Source organism: Anopheles coluzzii, chromosome X (assembly GCF_943734685.1).
Source record: "Anopheles coluzzii chromosome X, AcolN3, whole genome shotgun sequence".
NCBI classification, from domain to species: Eukaryota; Metazoa; Arthropoda; class Insecta; order Diptera; family Culicidae; genus Anopheles; species Anopheles coluzzii.
The window spans coordinates 4,418,377-4,437,300 of record NC_064669.1 but is presented as its reverse complement, the minus strand read 5'-3'; the positions used below and the strand labels follow the sequence as shown (position 1 = coordinate 4,437,300).

The 18,924-nt window shown below is 48.3% G+C and overlaps 1 protein-coding gene across 1 annotated transcript; it reads right to left on the bottom strand.

The window, feature by feature from the left end:
• Window positions 1–653: 653 nt before the first annotated feature.
• On the bottom strand, window positions 654–15,692 carry LOC120948441 (thymosin beta). The gene is made up of 3 exons (XM_040364762.2): window positions 15,350–15,692; window positions 4,942–5,255; window positions 654–2,357 (listed from the first exon to the last, which is right to left on the bottom strand). Exons 2-3 carry the CDS (start codon window positions 5,195–5,197, stop codon window positions 2,218–2,220), a joined length of 396 nt encoding a protein of 131 aa, XP_040220696.1. The 5' UTR covers window positions 5,198–5,255; window positions 15,350–15,692; the 3' UTR covers window positions 654–2,217.
• Between the last annotated feature and the right edge of the window lie 3,232 nt (window positions 15,693–18,924).

Here is an 18,924-nt window from a genome sequence, read left to right as displayed (position 1 = left end):
ACTATGTAAATGGGGGCTGGTTGTATGAAAATTCGTCTCACCACCTCCATCTTCCTTTTCCCTCTCTCTCTCTCTCTCTCTATTCGGCGCTTTGCTTTTGAATTTTTAAGACGCGCTGCTAGCGGGAAACAAACAGTCCTACTGTTGCTGGTTCCTCTTGTCTTACTTCAACTTCCCTGCTCGGGGGTAACCGGGAAAACCTGTGGGAAGCGTGAGGGCGATCCAAAACATACGCTTTTTATCATACCCAAACCATACGTGTCACGCACAGGGGGGGAGACGAGAGAACTACTACGATCGCGAGTAGTGGATTGGAGAGGTTTGTCAAAATTCAAAACCAAAAACACAAAACCAAAACAAACAACTGAAAATTTTCAACACACGCACGACGCACGCGGACAAAAAACTTCCCTTCTTCCTCCGTGAGCTGCAAAACGCTAGCACTCCCTCTCTCCCTCTCTCGGACCGCAAAGGACGCAAATTTCAGTTGTGGGATTTCTTCTACTCCACCCACCTTCTCCCGACCGCCCCCCCCCCCACATTCCTATATGTATCTTCCGTTTTTTGACAGCGCGTAGCAAACACAGTCTTGTTTTTGTTCCGTCTTTTTTTTTTTTGTTTTGTTCAATGTATATAAAAAATGCGTTTGAGGATTTTTGCTTCGTCCGTTGAAACGTCGTGTAATATATATTTAGCTCTCATTTCATATTCCTTTCCTGTCCCCTGGGGGGCCGCTGCCGCCTTTGCTTTTGCATCGGCGCTGCTCGCATCTTCCTGATACCCCTCTCTTTTCTTCCTCCTTTCCTGCTCTCTGTTATAATAGTAATTATTAAATATAAAAAATATATATATAGTGGTCGTGCTCACAAACATCCTCGTCCGACAATCGTAATCTTGGGTAATGGGAAAGTAAACGATGGAAGAAATGTTTTTGGGTGATAAAAAAAAAAAAAACAGAAGACCATTCCTACACTCCTCCTTGGCGGACGGCCGCCGCCCCTATTACATTCGCTATTGTTTTATAACACGCCTTTTTTTTTAACTTTTGCAGCACTTCTAATCTGCATTCGCCTTATTTGGTGTTTACATAACGTGTTGGTTCGTTTTCCGTTTCAGTATAAATGCTTTTGCCATCGATTTTGCTTGTTCTCGATAATAATTAATGTATAAATGCTAGGAGGAGACACACAACGCGACTTCATCTGTTCCCCCCTACCTTACAAACAGGTGTTGGGGTTCGCGCTAAGGGTTCTTTAGAATTTGCTCGTGTGTGTGCGTGTGTGTGTGTTGGTTTTCTTTTCTTTTTGCAACACCACACCCCTCCTGTAGTTTCTATCCAATAAAAAAAAAACCCCTGCCCCGCTGGGGTAGAAGTTCGTGAGGTAATCGCGTTCGTAGCGAATAGAGCTGTAGAGAGCCGCGGGGTGCGGGGTATGGTATCGCATAATTTCTGCGTCGATCATCATCTTTTCAAGGAACGGTTTTTTTTGCTGATTTTTGTAGCTCTAAGGCTCTAAGATGTCGTGAAGTTTGCACAACCGTGTTCGTGTCGTCGCGGGTTGAGAGAGCAGCTCCCTCGCCGACGCCCGTCACGTGCTGAGGAAGCGCGCGCGCGCGCGCGCAATCCGAATACTGATGTCCTCGCCGTGCGTTGTTAGGTCTGGTAGATGATGGTCGTCGCGCGGCCGTCCCCTCGCGCCGGAAGTAGTAGGAATGGACGAAGAAATCATGAGCGACGGACAAGAGGATACTGGGAAGCAAGACAACAGCACCGCGACGGGGATGAGACATGGTGTCGCGGGGGGAAACAGGAGAGAGCTCGCGCCCCACATCGCACGCGCGAAAAATGCACACACGAGGCGCTGCACGAGATCGATGTAACACAAATGCCTTTGGTGTTGGTAGTACGATGGGCGATGTGGCCAGCGTTTGTGTGTGTGTGTGTGTTGTCATGGTATTTTTTTTCTCTCCTCTGGTTCTGACGCACATATCCTTTTGCGCATAGCCGCATTCCTCCTGTCTGGCAGACGAGTGTCGGTCTCGTTTTTCTCGTTCTCGTGCTCCACACACAGCCTCCTTTTATTTTTGAAGTCTCATCTCGTCATGCAGCTGTGCCCACCTGCCTGTATACACTCGCTGGGCCCATCAGCACCACCACACACACGGGCCTGGACGCTGCGAGCACGACACACTATATACATATACGCGAGTGGTGGCTTAGGCGCGCTTCTCCGCCTCGATGGTTTCGGCCGTCGGCAGCAGATTCTTCTCGACCGTGTCAGCGTGCTTCAGGCTCTTGGTATCGAACGACTCGATGCCAGCAATGAACTGCTGCACGCCCTTCTCGGCCTGGATGGCTGCAAAAAACAAAAGAGGAAAAAAGGCAAACAATGAACTCCAGCACAATAGGAAGTGGGTTAAAATAATCATAATGAGGTTTTTTAAGTATTATTTGCTAAAAAAAAGCGTAAAAACCACAAAAAGACATCCTTCGCTTTTTATATGACTGTTTCGACAAGCATCGTGGCTTCCTCATAATAAAATTATCTGATTTACAGATTAAAAAAACCCTTTTCCACCGTCTCCTGTCACACCACACAACATTCGATTAACATCAATCAATTGCAACCAAAACCATGATAGTGATCACCCCCTCATAAACCCTGAGGTATCCCGGTTTATTAACACTTAACCTTAACATTAGTGATGGGAAAAATGAAGATTTCGTCGGAATCGATTCGGGCCAGCTCCGAAGTTGTCTGGAGTCGATTCCGGACAGTAGGTCTGGGGAATCAGTTTCCGGAATCGGCTCCGGAATCGACTCTGAAATCAAAATCGGCTCCGAAATCAGAGTTGGCTTCCAAACGGAGCCGGTTTCGGCATCTCCATAGGACTAGGCGTTTGGGTTAGTGTTGGGTTTCATCATTCTTTCGTTGAGATTCATTCATATGAATCTTCAATGATGAGTGAAGTGATTCGAATATCAAGTCGAATCTTCAAAGATTCACGAATCTCTAAAGATTCACGAATTTTCAAACATTCATAAATCTCTAAAGATTTACGAATCTTCAAAGATTCACGAATCTCTAAAGATTCACGAATCTTCATACATTCATGAATTTTTAAAGATCATAAATCTATTAGGATTCTTGAATCTATAAGCTTCATATGTCCATTAAAATTCATAAAATTCATCTCCAGGGGTTTCATTAATCTTAGAGATGTCTGATTTCCAAAGTATTGTATTTTCCCAATTCCACCTAAAACATGTCCGTTGTGGGTTCAAGCCTCGCATGGACCGTCTCAAAACAAACTGACCGGCTTCGTGGTACTTACCAAGAAGGCTCTAAAGTCTATATAGGCTGACATGACCACGTAGATCGTTACGCCAAGAAGAAGAATAATAAAAAGCTCCAGCTTCATAATTTTTTGGAGATTTATGAATCTTTAGGGATACGTTAATCTTTCGAGATACAATATAAGAATCTTTTGAGATTCATGAATCTTTCGAGATTCAAGATTTTTTCGAGATTCGTGAATATTTGAGATTCATGAATCTTTCCAACCAAGATTCAGATTCATTGAATCATTCCAAAGATTCATTCAGATTCATAAATCTGAATCAGGATTAACCCAACATTAGTTTGAGTCCTATGATGCTTAGTATCGCTAGCCGAAAAGAATCAAAATTTACTTGTAAGCAATCTATTTTCATGGAGATCGCCGGACTGATTTCGCTTTTGCAATTTCTTATATAAATTAAATAACTGATTCCCATTCCGCATCTAATTGCAACTCTGGCGTCAATTCAGATTCTGTCACCGATAACGGAGCCGATTTTGACTCCGGGGCAGATTCTGATTCCGGAATCGATTTCAGATTCGGAATCGGCTCCAGAGTCAACTCCGAAATCGGCTCCAGAATCAACTCCGAAATCGGCTCCAGTATCAACTCCGAAATCGGCTCCGGAGTCAACTCCGAAATCGGCTCCAGAATCAACTCCGGAATCCGCTCCGAAATCTACTAAAGAATCGGCTCCGGCATCAATTCCGAGCACGGAATCGGAATCGGGTCCCACCCACCGGGTCCGTCCGATTCCGAGCTCCCACCCCTACTCCACATTGAACTCAACACAACTGCAAACTGCCGACAAGCGCCGCAAAGAGGAAGCTCCATTAGGAACGCACTTTTTAGCAAAATAAACAATGCATCAAAACAACGGCGGCTGCCTGCTTCTATGTAAATACAAATCGATGCACCAGACAGGCAGTGAGCATAAAGAACATTCCTCCTCCCCTAAGCAAACGATAAAAATCATGGGCGCGCGTGAGGTATGCGGAAAATCGAAATCATGCTCGATTGCCACGCGTGCCCGCCACGAGGAGCGGGGAATGCAACGCATTGAAACAGAAGAAACAAAAAAAAAACAGTGGTTGCCGCTCCGCTTCTTTATTCCCGTTTCCAATCAAGCGTCTCCGTACTGGGGTGGGTCGTGTTGTGCATTGTGTTGTAGGGGGGCAAGCCGAAACCATTTAGCGGGAGACGACGAGGACGCGATGTGCCTCCTCCTGCCCCCATCCCCAACCGGCAACGGCGATATGCATATCTTTGAGTCGTGGGGCTCGCGCTTGATTGATTCACCAACGACCGCGACAGCACATGGCGGCGGTGGCGGTCTGTGGGCGACGAACGTGTCTCTCCGCTGCGCCGTGTTGGTGTGTTTGCACCAGTGCAGTTTGTTTTAATTGCGTCGCAGCAAAAGCACACCACAATGCGGGGGGCACACCACAAAAAAAAGAAGCAAAGCACTGTGGCGGCGCGCAATGGATAATATAAAGGTGACAAGCATTTTAAGGATGCGCGTGGTGTGCCGGACGACTGCAAAGGCTCTCTTTGGGGGGCGCTTGAAGGGGCTCAAATGTGGGGGTTTTAAACACCTACCCTCCACGTCCGGCAGTGGGTTCTTCTCCTTCGTCTCGGCGTGCTTCAGACGGGACGCATCGAAGCCCTCAATGCCCTCGATCACGCTGCGCTGGGCCTTCTCGCTCTGGACGTCGGCGGCGGTCGGCAGACAGTTCTTCTCCTGCGTGTCCGCCTTGGCGAGCGTCTCCGTGCGGAACGACTCGAGCTCCGACTTGAAGTCGGGCTTGACGCGCGGGTACGAAGCGGGGGTGCTTTCCTGGCCGGCGGCTTCCATTGTTGCTTTTAGTGTGTGTGTGTGTTGGAGGGTTTCAACAAACGTTTACGTTAGCGGGCTAGAAAAAAAGATAAAAAGAAGACAATAAAATGCAAATTAGTATTTGTTTGTTTTTTTATATAAAAGATTTTTTTTTTACAATTGCAACCGCCTCCGTAATTTTTTAATGACATTTTTACCCCAATACAGTGACAAGTGTGACTCGAACAAAAGCGACAAACCCTAAATTCGGCTGACAAGATGGCTTGGGACGTTCAAAATCTCAACCGCCCGAAGCAGACGACGAACCCTGAGAAGATAAATTATGGTTTTGAACGGTCTCGGCATAATAATCAATTCCGAACTGTGTCCCTCATTACCCACAAAACACTTTCAGAACCACCACCAGCCAGCCGCCTCCTCCCTCTCTCGTTGCTCGAATTGTTCGAATGGATCATCCAACTCGGTGGTTGTGCTCGGGGAGTATATGTTGGTCAAGGTCTAAAAGACACCTCCTCTTCTCATCGTCCGGTGGCCCCTCGCGAGAAGGCCCTGCAGCAGGGACAGACCCTACATAAAACCACCTACCCTCTGCCGAGCCGCAAAGTGCTGCGAGAGGCAAACACACACACACACACACCCGTCTCTTGGGAACACGCGCGCGCGTAGCAACGACGCGACGACCCCAAGCAAACCAACCTGAACCTGATGCGCACAAATATGGCAATGGGGTGACGACGACGACGACGATGTGGCCACGATTGCTGTACATATTACACATACGTTTGTGCATTCGTACAAAACCCCGCCGCCGCCGCCACCATCCATCCACCAGGCAAGCCACCAAGCCTTGCTTGCCTTCCTGCCCAAATGTGGTAAATCTCGGCCAACGGTCGACAAAAAAGGATCGGATCGAAAGCGAGCGGCGAGTGAGAATGAGAGAGCGAGCAGCCAGTGGACGCGACACACCGTTTCCTTTTGATTTATGCCTTATATGGTCATCTGCCGACCCGGTTGGCGGTGTCGACACGGGCGCGCGAACCACGGAGCGCCATGATTTCCTTGGCCTCCTCTTTCTTCTTTTTGTTTCTCCCCACCTCCCCTTCCCCCTCCCCCCTTCTTTGACGCCATTCTTTCTCTTCGCGTTTTCGCGTCAATTGGGCGACTGTATGGGCCCGCACATTAACGGATCCGACGCGCGCGCGCGCTCGTTTTGCGATACATTAAAGTACAGTTGGTAGTCCCCGTTCCCAACGGTTCCATCGAGGGAGGAGGAGAGGTGTCTTTCCTCTGGCTGGACACACAGCGCTTTCGTTTTGCCGAGGTTAACACACACACACATTTTGAGCGCTGCGCTGACCATATCGGGGCGAACTGGCACACGCAGGCGACGAACCCGCGGCAGCACTCGAAACTCGCTACGAAACCGTGTGCCGCGTGATTTTCGCGGTCTTGAAGAACAGACGGCGAGAAAAGTATGAATCCAAAGCAACACAAACATACGCTCTTGATGTGCTACCATCGAGTATGCACTGTGGAAATGCTAAAATCTTTCCTCACTGAGTGTATGCAAAAAAAAAGAAGGAAAAAAGAACATCCCGGAAAAGTAACGCACATCGGGCGCAATTAATGATTCCGAGCGAGATCCATCATCTTACTCCCTAAAAATGAAAAAAATAAATAAATAAAAAGTAGACGTCAGAGATGGAACCACTTATTCCCACGTGTGTGTGTACCACACTCAACAAGTGGCCGTATGCGATTGCTTAATCCAAACCCCCATCACAAAGCCCAGACCCAGATAGCCTACTCCCAGTCCTATGGCTCTTCCAGCTATGGCGTTAACGGGCAAATAAAATAGACGAAGGCAAAAAAAAGCACCATTTACGCCCAAACACGCTTAAATTACAGGCAGGAGAGAGGCAAGGGAAGGCAGCAGCAGCAGCAGCAGCAGTACACGATATTATCATGGCAACATTCCGCAACACCGCCAGTTGCGAGATGATTCGAGGCGAGATTTGCTGCTGCTGCTGCGATGCAATGATTGCGCGTTTTCTTTTTCTCTTAATTTGATTTCGCGTTCGATTCGGAGTGTGTGTCGGCAAAACTTCACCTGTCAGAGGCCTGGCATAAAAAAAAGCTTCATCTAGAGACCGTGCAAAAAGCACACACACACACACACACACACCGTTTACAGCATGATGGTGTAATAAAACATTGGCAAAATAATAGCAATAAACACACGCGCTAAAAGAGACGGAAAAGAAGAAGAAGAAGAAGTGAAGAAAAAATCAAAAGGAATTCATGATGAGGCATCATCATCCGCCCGCGGTTCGACTTCTTGATTTGCTCGGTGTGCGCAGGCGAGCAATAATAGATCGGAACGTTCCCTTCCGTGTGCGCTATAAGTGACGAACCCCCAAAAAAAAAACTCTTCCACCGGGTTCGAATAATAATATTCTTCTTCAGGGTCTGGGGTGGTGTTTCGATGGTGCCGGGTGCACGGACCGAAAGCAGGAAGAGGAGGGGGGCAGCAATCGAACCGGAACACAGTGCCTGCAGGAGGAGGAAGGGTTGAAGACCCCGCACACTGGATGGTCGAGCCGCAGTGAGCGTGCACGCCCGGCTGGTTTGCTACTACCTATCTGCCGCAAGAGAAAGAAAACTACCTCTCCCCCTTCGCTCACGCCTCCTCTACCTTAGCCCCCCCCCCCCACGTGTCGGATTGCTTCCACGTTACAATCAAGCGCGCGGCGCGCGCTCGCGTTGCTATTTTGCATTTCTCTTTTCGAGGTGCTTTCGGGCGCCTCCAGCCTTCCTGGAGAGCCCTGTGTGGTGGAGCTGCTTGTAGCATGTGTGTGTGTGTGTGTATGTCTAATGCTATGCTTATTTTGTACAATCCATTTGGGGAAAAAAAAAGATCAAGAGGTCGAAATCATTCCTCCCTTGATGGACCGGTACAGCACCAACACACAGCACACGCGAACCCTGCAGCACTTGGTACGCGCTTTCGAACACATTCCGCTCATCTACCCCCCCTTCCGACTCAACAAGGCAGTGTGTGGGTTATTTTTCTCTTGGCCTGGGTCAATTTTAGAGGCTCATTTTGACGCGTGGGGCGGCGGCTCGTTGAACAAACCAGGGGCCAAAGACATTGCGTGCTATTACTGTAGGGAGGAGGTGGTGATGTGGTGTCTGCTGCAAAAAAAAGGTAAAAAAGAATCAATCATAGAGGTATAAAAAAACAAAAGGAACCAAGCAAACCTTGTGAGCAATTAAAAGAAAAGCGCTTGGCAAAAGGGCGACCCCAAAACGAAAGCTGGTGTGTGGTTGTGGCGGCGTTCTTCCTCGCTCGGGCAAACGGGGCGCGCTTTTCGATGGTCGGTTGAGCGAGCCGGCGCTGCACACAGCTTCTCAACCGGAACACCATCACCACCACCACTACTACCCCTGTGCTGCTTAAAGCGCCAAACGGTTGAAATTATTTGTGCCGTCCAGCAACGATTCGAACCCCCGTGTTGTGGGGGAGTGCTCCTTATTAATAATACATTGTTGTAATTATTGGCGCTGCGTGCTCCACGTGGTGCGGGTGTGGCTCATGTGTCCCGTGAACCACGTGGACGCTTGGGATGAAGATCCTTTTGCTGAGAGGTGTTGTGTGTGTGTGTGTGTGTGTGTGTGTGTGTGAGTGTGTGTGTGTGTGTGTGTGTGTGAGTGTGTGTGTGTGAGTGTGTGTGTGTGTGTGTGTGTGTGTGTGTGTGTGTGTGTGTGTGTGTGTGTGTGTGTGTGTGTGTGTGTTTGTGTGTGATCGATTTGTGGGAAGAGGCAAGCAAACGCACGCAAACATTGCGAATCTCGTTTAAAGCAGTTTTTTTACACACTCTTGAATCTCTCTCCCTTGCACACACACACATGCACAAACACCTGCCAAAAAAAAAGGAAAATAAAACTAACAACTAGAACTCGCCCCATGGGGTCAATGAATTCGGCCGTATTCTCTATGCGCCGGGCGGCTCGAGCGAGAGGCAAAGGAAGAAATCAAGCGACGAACGTGCAAAAAAAAAAAGCAAAACTATCGTCTATAATTTTGGATTTTCTTCGTATCAGATTTTCCCTTCCATCCCGGCTTCCACGCGGAAGCGGAAAAACGATCAAGAAGAAGAAGTACCCGTCGATTCACACATATATACTCTTCTTCTCTTTCACACTTCGGCGGCTCCGGCGTTCGTGGCCAATTCCTTTTCTTTTCCCTCCACTTGTTATAGTTTTGTGTTAAAATTCATGAAGTGTGTACAGCTCGATAAGTTTCTAGTTTTGAGTGTGTGTGTGTGTGTGTGTGTGTGTGCGCAATAGTAGTACTTAGTGGTTGTAGTAGGTAAGAATAAAATGCCTTCTTCCTGTGCTCTTTTACTGCATTTTACGGCCGGTCAATGAGTGGGTTTTTGTAAGTATGTGCGTGTGTGTGTGTATGTTGCTGCGCTGCATGGGATGATCGCAAGAAGCAGAAGGAAACAAAATACCGAAAAAGTAGATTTCGGTTTGGCGGGGCAATATCAAGTCGATTTTAATGGTGCGGGGAGGGAGCTCGTTTTTTAATTGCAACCGACCCGAACATTGCGAATATTTAATGATTTCTCTGTGAGTGTATGTGTGGCGCGCTGGCTGCTCCAAAAAGCTAAAGAAGGAAAAATAATTTTATTTTAAATAATATAATATAATTTTAAATTTATGTTTGTTATTTTATGAACAATCTCCAATTACCGCTTGGGCGATACTTTCTCCAAAGGAATGCGCTTTTTTTGTGTTACTGATGGTGTGTGCTTGTGCACGTATGTGGTGTACTGTTCTGGAATAAGCTAGCACCCCACCGCTAGCACCGAAAGCGAAAGAGATATCTTGGCAAAAAGCGATAAGAAATTAAACAAAACCGCCCCACAACACAGCACACAGGCAACAGTGCATTTGTTGCGCCTGCTCGGTCTTATCACCGAACTCCCTTGTGTCCGGCTAGGGGAGAGGAGCGAGAAGGCCGGGGGGGGGGGGGTAACTTCCGCTGCGTTCGATTTGTTTTGATGTTTGTTTGTTTTTTTCTTTTCTTCGTTCTTTTTCTGTAATGCAATAATGGGGCTTACAATCGCTGCAAAAAAAAAAAAAACGTTTGCAATGAGTAAACCACCCCGGCTTGATGAACCACTCCCTTTTTATTGGGTAAAGAGTGTGTGCAAAGGTAATAAATCAAATTTTGATTTGAAGAGGGCAAAAAAACGTTAAACAGAAGCGTTCTTTTTTATTCTTACATTTCAACATCACATACACACACACACACACACCGATATTGGCGTTGAGAACTGTAGTTTTCTGTAATTTTATTTTTTTTTATTGTTTTTTTTTTTTAATTTTTTAAGGGTTCGTCGTTTGCGCACCCAAAACGGAAAACTTCAATGCGCGATTCCAACAAAAACACTACACGAAGCACTCGCGAAGCAGCGGAGCATTGAGTACGGAAGTCTCAGGTACCCAACAGTGCACCGGATGTGTGTGTGTGTGTGTGTGTGTGTGTGTGTGTGTGTGTGTATGTGTGTGATGAAGGGAGTGGCCACTCACTAGAAGTACCTATCATCCCCGACTCACTCTCGCAAAAGAAGGGCATTTCTTGTTTAAAAAAAAAGGCACATGAACAGGGTGCAGCAGAGGGAAGGTCGGGGGGGTGGGGGGGGGGGGGGCGGTTTGTTATCACACTCCCCAAAAAAAGAAGAAAAAAATTTAACCAGCTAATCGAAATGTGCAGCAAAACTTCTACAAACAAACAGCCCCCCCCCCCCCCCATCGGCGAACATAACGGAAATCACTCAGGGCAGATTAACACCCCTCTCTCCTCCCTTCTCAACGATCCACAGTTTATGCGTGTGTGTGTGTGTGTGCTGATGGTGTGGCTCGCGAGGAATGTCACCCTTTGCCAACCCCCTCTCTGAGCCACACACACGCACACACACATTCGCACATGGGAAGAACGAGCAGGTTTGTTTACTGGGTGGTTTCCCTACTTTTTGTTTCGTTATTCATTCTTTCCAGTGGAAGGTGGCGAGGGCATTGAGGAAACGCCCTTAAAACATTTGCCTGTATGTGTGCATGTGTGAGTGTGTGTGTTTGCTTGTTGATGTGCCAGCGCATGCATACGCGCTTCAACTCGCAAACACTAACCACAAATTAATCAGGCCACGAACCCGAAAAATAAAAATAAAATACCCCCCGCCCCCCCCCCCGATATCGGGCTGGCGGTGGGGGAAGAAGGAGAAGGCGGTAGGTGGTTTATTGTTTGTTGATTTTTGTGTGGCCCCTGATATGGGCGTGTGTGTGTGCACGAGAGCGGTGCTGGGGCTGCAGCTTCGAATTTCGGTGACTCATCACACTTTCCAACCGCAGCGCACCACGCCCCAAAAAGGTCGATTGCTTCTTATTTTTTTCTCTGTCAATTTCCCACAGTTTTACAAATTTAAATAATTGTATAACGATATCACAGGGGCCTTTATCAAATTAGTGTCCCTGTCACCTCTTAAAACATCAGCTCAAAGCAGCAGTAGCAGCAGCAGCAGACGACGAACCCCCTATGGGGAGAATAAAAACGGGGAAAGGGTTCCCGTGTCTTCTCGCCGATTTAAACCATCTATACTGAGGTTGAAGGTAACACACACACACACACACACACACACACACACACACACACACACACACACACACACACACACACACACACACACACACACACACACACACACACACACACACACACACACACACACACACACACACACACACACACACACACACACACACACACACACACACACACACACACACACACACACACACACACACACACTCCACTCGCCACCACTTCAAAAACAGAGACCTGTGTGTAGGGCGCTCCCGTAACTTCCGTCGTTAAACGTCAATTACACAGCTTTCCCGGGTACCGTGAAATTAATCAGCCCCGTCAGGCTCATGATCGGCATTGCGATTGGGTTTGCCCAGTATTGCATTTACATGCATTTTACAAATACACTAATTAACCTTAATTTGTTTTGGGAATAAAATATATAACACGCATTTTTTTTTAGCAATTATTCACAGTTGGATATGGCAGTGCAGTGCAAGCAGCTGGGCAATAAAAGCTAGCTGAATGCAACGTGCTCGTAGAGCGAACATTTGTGCTTGGGCGCCACCCACCCACCCACCCACTCACCCCCACCTTCCATGGTTGTCCGTTTTGGTGGAAGAAAAATAAGTCCAGTGTAGCCGCCTGGCGCTGCCACTAATTAGGTTTTCGGTTGAGCCCTCCTCATCCTCTCTCTCTCTCTTTCGCACACAGACACACCTAAACGCACGCGCGCACACCCAGGAGTGTGTGTGTGTGTCGATCTCCTCATCGTGCGCGCGTGTGTGCTTGTAAGTTAAAGTATTAATAATAATAATAATAAAAAGTGAAAGTTCACACAATGTGGGACTCGTGGGTAAAGCAAATGAAACGAAACTTCTGTCCGTTGGGTGCCATAAAACGGTGTGCCCTTTTACCAGTGTGTGTGTGTGTGTGTGTGTGTGTGTGTGTGTGTGTGTGTGTGTGTGTGTGTGTGTGTGTGTGTGTGTGTGTGTGTGTGTGTGTGTGTGCGTGTGTATGACTGAGATGCAGAGGGAGAAAGTAAGCGACAGGAAGGAAGAGGAATTTTGTGGTTTTTTGGGACTGCGCTTGCGCTTAACAACCGGCTTAAGAACAGTCTGGGCAGGTCCTGGGGGGGAGCAGGTTACGAAGAAGCATGTACCATTTTTAACCCGGCATGTTTTAGCATAAATAAAACATTGCTTCTTTTAATAATAATTATTATTAATTGCACATGTTTTCTTCGTTCGTTTTAGCCCTTGTGGCGGAATAAAACCATAATAAGGCTTGTGAGTGAGTAATTGGTTTAACCCGTACACAAGAACAGTTTTTGGTCGCATTTTAATGGTTATTTCAATAATTCTTATTTTTTTTTTTTTCATTATTCAGAAGAGAAACGGCAGACGCGTTCTCCCCCTTCTTTCGTGACTCATCCTCGTTTGTGCTTCACTCGCTCGCTCGCTCGCTCTCCCTTTTCTTTCTCTTTCGCGTTTCTTCCCTCCTTTCGTTATGGGGCACACTGAGTGCATGAGTCATGGATGCCCGGGGGGGAGAGAGCATGTGTTGCAAGCAAATGTGCATATGTGTGCATACACACACGGGCGGTTTTCGCTGCTGCTGCCTGCCTGCCTGCCTGCCTGCTTCTAGCACACAAACGGCGAAGCGACGACGGACAAAGAACCGCTTCCAGACACCCATTTCCGGACGCATACAGCACACACACACACACACACACACACACACACACAGTTGGAACGGCATATGCCACAAAGAAGCAACAGCAGCAGCAGCCGACATTCGTCGACATTAAATCAATTTCTTGTCTTGTGGGACCTACTCCCCCCCCCCCTCCCCCACCACCTCTCCCATTGTACTCCCGGTGCCGCGTGCGTGCTCATCATCTTCACTAGAGACAATGAGAGGGTGAGAAGGAGGTAGAAACACTTGCCAGCACGCCCGGCAGAGAGGAAGATTGGCAAATTGCGTGACAATTTTATTTCGCCCTTCCCCTCGCCCCCCCCCCCTCCCCCCCCCCCAATTGCCAATTGGCTGACTGCTTTTCTCTAAAGCTCCACACAAAGCCACACACACACACACACACACCCACGCAAGAAATGATGAGTAACAAAACGAGAAAGAGAGAGAGAGAGAGAGAGAGAGAGAGAGAGAGAGAGAGAGAGAGAGAGAGAGAGAGAGAGAGAGAGAGAGAGAGAGAGAGAGAGAGAACATAGAAACGCAAGTAAAATAGAAAGTTGGACGAAAGAACACAAATGGGAATGCGGCCGTTGCCAGCGGCGTTTGTAAGAGCTCTCTCTCTCTCTCTCTCTCTCTCTCTTGTGTGTGTGTGTGTGTGTGTGTGTGTGTGTGTGTGTGTGTGTGTGTGTGTGTGTGTGTGTGTGTGTGACCGTGCGTCGTCAAAAACGTCACATATTTGTGAAAAAAAGGTTTTGGAAATTCCACGCAAACGGCAAACTCTTCCAGATGTCGCCACTGAGCTGCGCGCTGGGCAGAGCAAATATCCCCATGCACACACACACACACACACACACACAATGGCAGGGACACGCACGCGCGCAAATTTCGATGAATAACCCCCGGGACGGAAGCGCAAAGATGGGCAGCTGGAGAATATGGGAGGGATGGGAGGTAGTAAGGGGGGGGGGGGGGGAGTGTTAGGAAAAAGCCGGCTGCCGGACCTGCTCAGCGGAAAAAAAAAAACTGCCGGCTTTGGAAAATGCCGGTTGGACACACCAACCGACCAATGTGTGTGTGTGTGTGAATGTAAAGAATGAAAAAAAAGTTGTTATTTCATCGGGCAAGAAACAAATGGGCAGAAAATTTATAAATGTTTTCCACCAGCGATCGGGACACATGCACATGCAAGCACAAAAAGGAAGAAAAGACCCGAAAGGGATAACACAGAAACGCGCGCACACACACAGAACAGTCCGAGACACAAACACACTAAAGATGGCCGCGGTCGGCGAAGAGAGCAGCCGGCCGTTTTTTTTTGGCAACTTTTTTCGCGAACTGGAAAATTTGTGCAATGGTTTGAATTTTCCCTTTTTTCCCCCGTTGTCTTTTCCACACAACCAGCACAACAACCAGGGATGATGTTAGTTGGAAGATAGAAAAAGGCTTTGTCCAAATAAGCGTACATTTAGTAGAAGAAAAAAATGGTTTCAAAAATCCTCATCCAGTTTTTTTTTTCATTGTATGACTCACACACAAAGAGGCTATTATAAATAAGGAGAACATGAGTTTTCGCTCTTTTGTTGCTTTTTTCCGTTATAAAAAAAAGATGGAGGACGCCGTCCAGCACGGCAAACAGAAACAGGGGCATGACACTTTGGGCTGGGCGATTTTTTAAGCGACACTTTGGATACGGTATCCTCCCGGCTTCGGCGCTTCCAAGGCGGCACCATCCCCCCCCCCCCCAAAAAAAAGACCAATTAAAACCCCCACCCCGCCCACGAAACGGATTGGGGGGACAAGGACCCTCCCCGGGTTGTACACACCTTCCTTTGCTGGGCGATGACCGACCGCGGTTGGGTTGAAAGTTGACTGATGAGTCGTCGCTGACCGTTTTTTTTGGGGGGCAAACACAAAGGCAAAAGCCGGCGAAAGCAAACACGGCTACACACAATGCCACACAAACAAACACGCACAACACTGGAAGATTGGGGGGGGGGCGGGGGCTTTTCTTTTGTTTAGAGAGCAAACACACCGGGGACAGACGAGTGATATCGCGTTTTGCGTTTAAAGGCAGGGAGAGAGCCGCACCGACTGGCTGGTACAGAGTAGGCTGAACTGTATCGCACGAAAGCACAACTGCAAATGGTAGGTGACGCGTGCCGGGCCTGTCAATACATAGCGGCGACCGGCAGCACCACTACAGGCGCGCGACGCGTGCACAAGGGCGAGCGCGGCACAGCACACACACATACAAACAGAGGCGCGTTCGCTGCGCCGGGCTACACCCTGTGGCGGGTTTTTGCACTGCACTTGACGCGGGTGTGCCTGTGTGGCTGTGTGTGTGTGTGTGTTGGTGAGTGGTGCACAAGCGCGCGTGCGTGTGTGTGTGTGTGCGTACGTGCCGTTCCAGCCTTGATGCCGGGGCTGCGGGATTTCTTCGTAGCAGGCAGAACTAAACATGGCGACCATGGTCAGTGCGCTCCGTGCGGGTACAGTGCGTGGTGAACAAGGGAGATGGAAGTATCGAAAGGCGAATTCATTTCGCTGCAGAGAGAGAGAGAGAGAGAGAGAGAAAGGGAGAATGAGAAAGAGAGAGGCAAAAGCGCACCCAAACTCGAATTGTCTGTCCTGCTTGGTCGGTGTGTTTCGTTTTTCTCCAAAAACGGTCAACCGTGCAGAGGCTAAACCGGCTTACCATGATCGCGGTACCAAATTTGTAATACCCAAAGAGGGGGGCAAAGGACCGTTTTTGAGAGACGTTTTTTTTTTTTTTTTAAATAAATGAAAGGGTAAATTAGGGCAGCAGCTCAAGGAAGGAAGGAATCCTCTGTTCCCCCCCTTAGAAGAAATGTCGCCGTTTGACTCACACGACCTAACAGGAGATGGCAGAATTTTTCGCGACATTCTTTCGTCCGGAATCGCACACACGAATGCATTTTCTGTGCGCATGTGTGTGTGTGTGTGTGTGTGTGTGTGTGTGTGTGTGTGTGTGTGTGTGTGAGTGCTTTCTTTCTTCTTTCTTCGAATGTTTTGATTTTTGACGTTCGGCGACGTTTGTCGCGCTTGCCTTGTCCCCCCACCCTGCGATGGCGACATTGGTGGTGATGCACAGATGTTTTCAATAACCTCTCATTGTCTAAAACCCGGGAAGGTCAATGCACCCCCGCCTCCCCTCACTAGACGCAGGATGCTGTATATCCGGATGGAAGAAAAGCCTGCTTTGTTGAGGGCCCTGTGGAGCGTTTAGGGCAAACATTGCAACTAGAAACTTCACCTGATGCATTCGGGAAGTGAAGTTGGTAGTTACTATTCGGAAATAAACGTTTGAAGTCGAGCCTGCACCTCTACCCTGCCTATCGTGAGGTTGTTCCTGCTCCAAGCGTGCACCATTGTGTGGTCGTTGTTGGGGAGACACATCCAGCAACTTCGAGTTCGCTATAATCTTCCGGATAATTCACCAACCTATCCGAGATGCAGTTTGCAGCTGCTGCAGAAATACTTCAACGACGGGGGGTTTCTTTTTTTCACATTTTTGGGGAAGAATTACGCCCGGAAGAGAGCAAGCGCACATGTGTTTTTTCGTCCCTCGGTTCAATCTTCTCCCCATTACGGGTGAGTTTCGGTTGCACTTTCTTCATCTCTTCGTACATCTCGCTTTCTGTCTCACTCTCGCTCCTGGAGTACACCGAGACTTTCTTCTTCGCTGTCCCTTTTCTTCGTCCAGGGCTGAGGAGGTCGGCCAAGCATGGTAGCGGTTGAAACGGTTGAAGAAGGGAGTGCGATGTTGCAGGTTCTTAAAGGTTGCCGGTGCATTCATGCGCAGAGTTACTGGTGGCTGTTTTGCCGGTTTTTGAAGTCATCCCCCCTCCCACCCTCTACATCCAAGTTGCGGATACGAATGGATGGGTGCTCCGAACGTGTGTGTGTGTGTGTGCTTTTTGGATATTTGGGGGAGATTCTCGGCCGCACAGTCGTATAGTTGACTGACCGTTATTACCCTGCCTTCCGTTTTACGCTACAATGCAACCGGGGGTAGGGGTGGGGTTAGATGCGCAACCCCCCTACGCAGCGAGGAGGTGAACAAACGTACGTGTGTGCCGGCGTACCTGATTGAATTATTGATCGTAATGGGCAATTGGGCGATGGCGAGGAGTGTGTGCTGGAGCGTTTTCTTCATGCTCCGAGTTCTATTGCACCACCCCAACCGACAGCGTTCGTGCCATAAATTCGACACTTGGATAAGTTTCCGTTCCGGTCGCAGGTTGGTTTCTTCCTCTTGGCGAAACAATGCACACGGTGTGCACAGGTACTGCCCCAGGTACACCCTTGCCGTGCTGGGGCGATAATCCGGCAAACCGAACCGAACCGATCTAAAAGAGTTTCGTACCGTGCCACCTGCGGGACATTTGTGACCATATGCGATCTGGTTCGATTGCAACCAGATGGTCTAATAAGCTGCACACCTAAGCTAGCCAGGGAAACGCTTGCTTTGGAGCAACAGCAACAGCAAACCGCCATTTACAAGTGCACGTTTAAATGAATAAATTTAATGCTAAGAATAGTTCCTTCTACCAACCTTACCTAGGAACTGTGTAGGAAACGCTTGTAGCATCTGCTGAAAATGAATGATTTATTAATTCAGGTCTGTATTAAATTCGCCACCGTTCACTGAGCAGCACCACCATGTGCTCGTTTGCTCGCAAGGGTAAACACGAGAGTTCTCGCTCCTCCGGTAGTAGAGCGCTGTTTAGTCTGCCTGACCCATGTTTGTATTGCGATGAACATTTTAGATCTTTCAAACGACACGCATCTTGCCCTAAACTGCATCCCTGCCCGGATCGGATGCATCCTTCAATTCTCATGATACTGCGCGATATGCACCATATGGAGGTTGTTCGAGCTAGGCTTCGAAAATAGCCAATCTGGGACGGTGCGATAGGTTTATAAGGCGTTGCGCGGCAAGCTGAGGCCCAAAAACAGCCATCAGCGGCAGCATTGGCGCGATGCTCATTACGCTGCATAATTGGCAGTGGTGGCGTCCCATGAGCACGTCCGTTATGTTTCATGGCTTTCGAGCTGAACAAAAAAAAAAAAAATATTGTCAGCTGGACGATCGAGCTGTCGATGTTTTGGCCAGTTCAGATCGTAGCTCCTTTTGTGCCGGCAGAAGTTCACCTTGGTCCCTTGGTGGTGTTTTGCGCGTTTTGGAACGCATGGTGGAACCTTCAAATGCTGCGATTGCAAGATGCCTTGAGATATGATTCACCAGCGAGTCACATTTCATGCCGGGACGGGTTTTGTTGTGATGATGGAGATGATGAGTTCAAGGAACAAATCGGCGGCGGTGCTGTCGATTGTATCGGCAATAGGCTCTGCATCATCGTGTGCAGCTTATTCA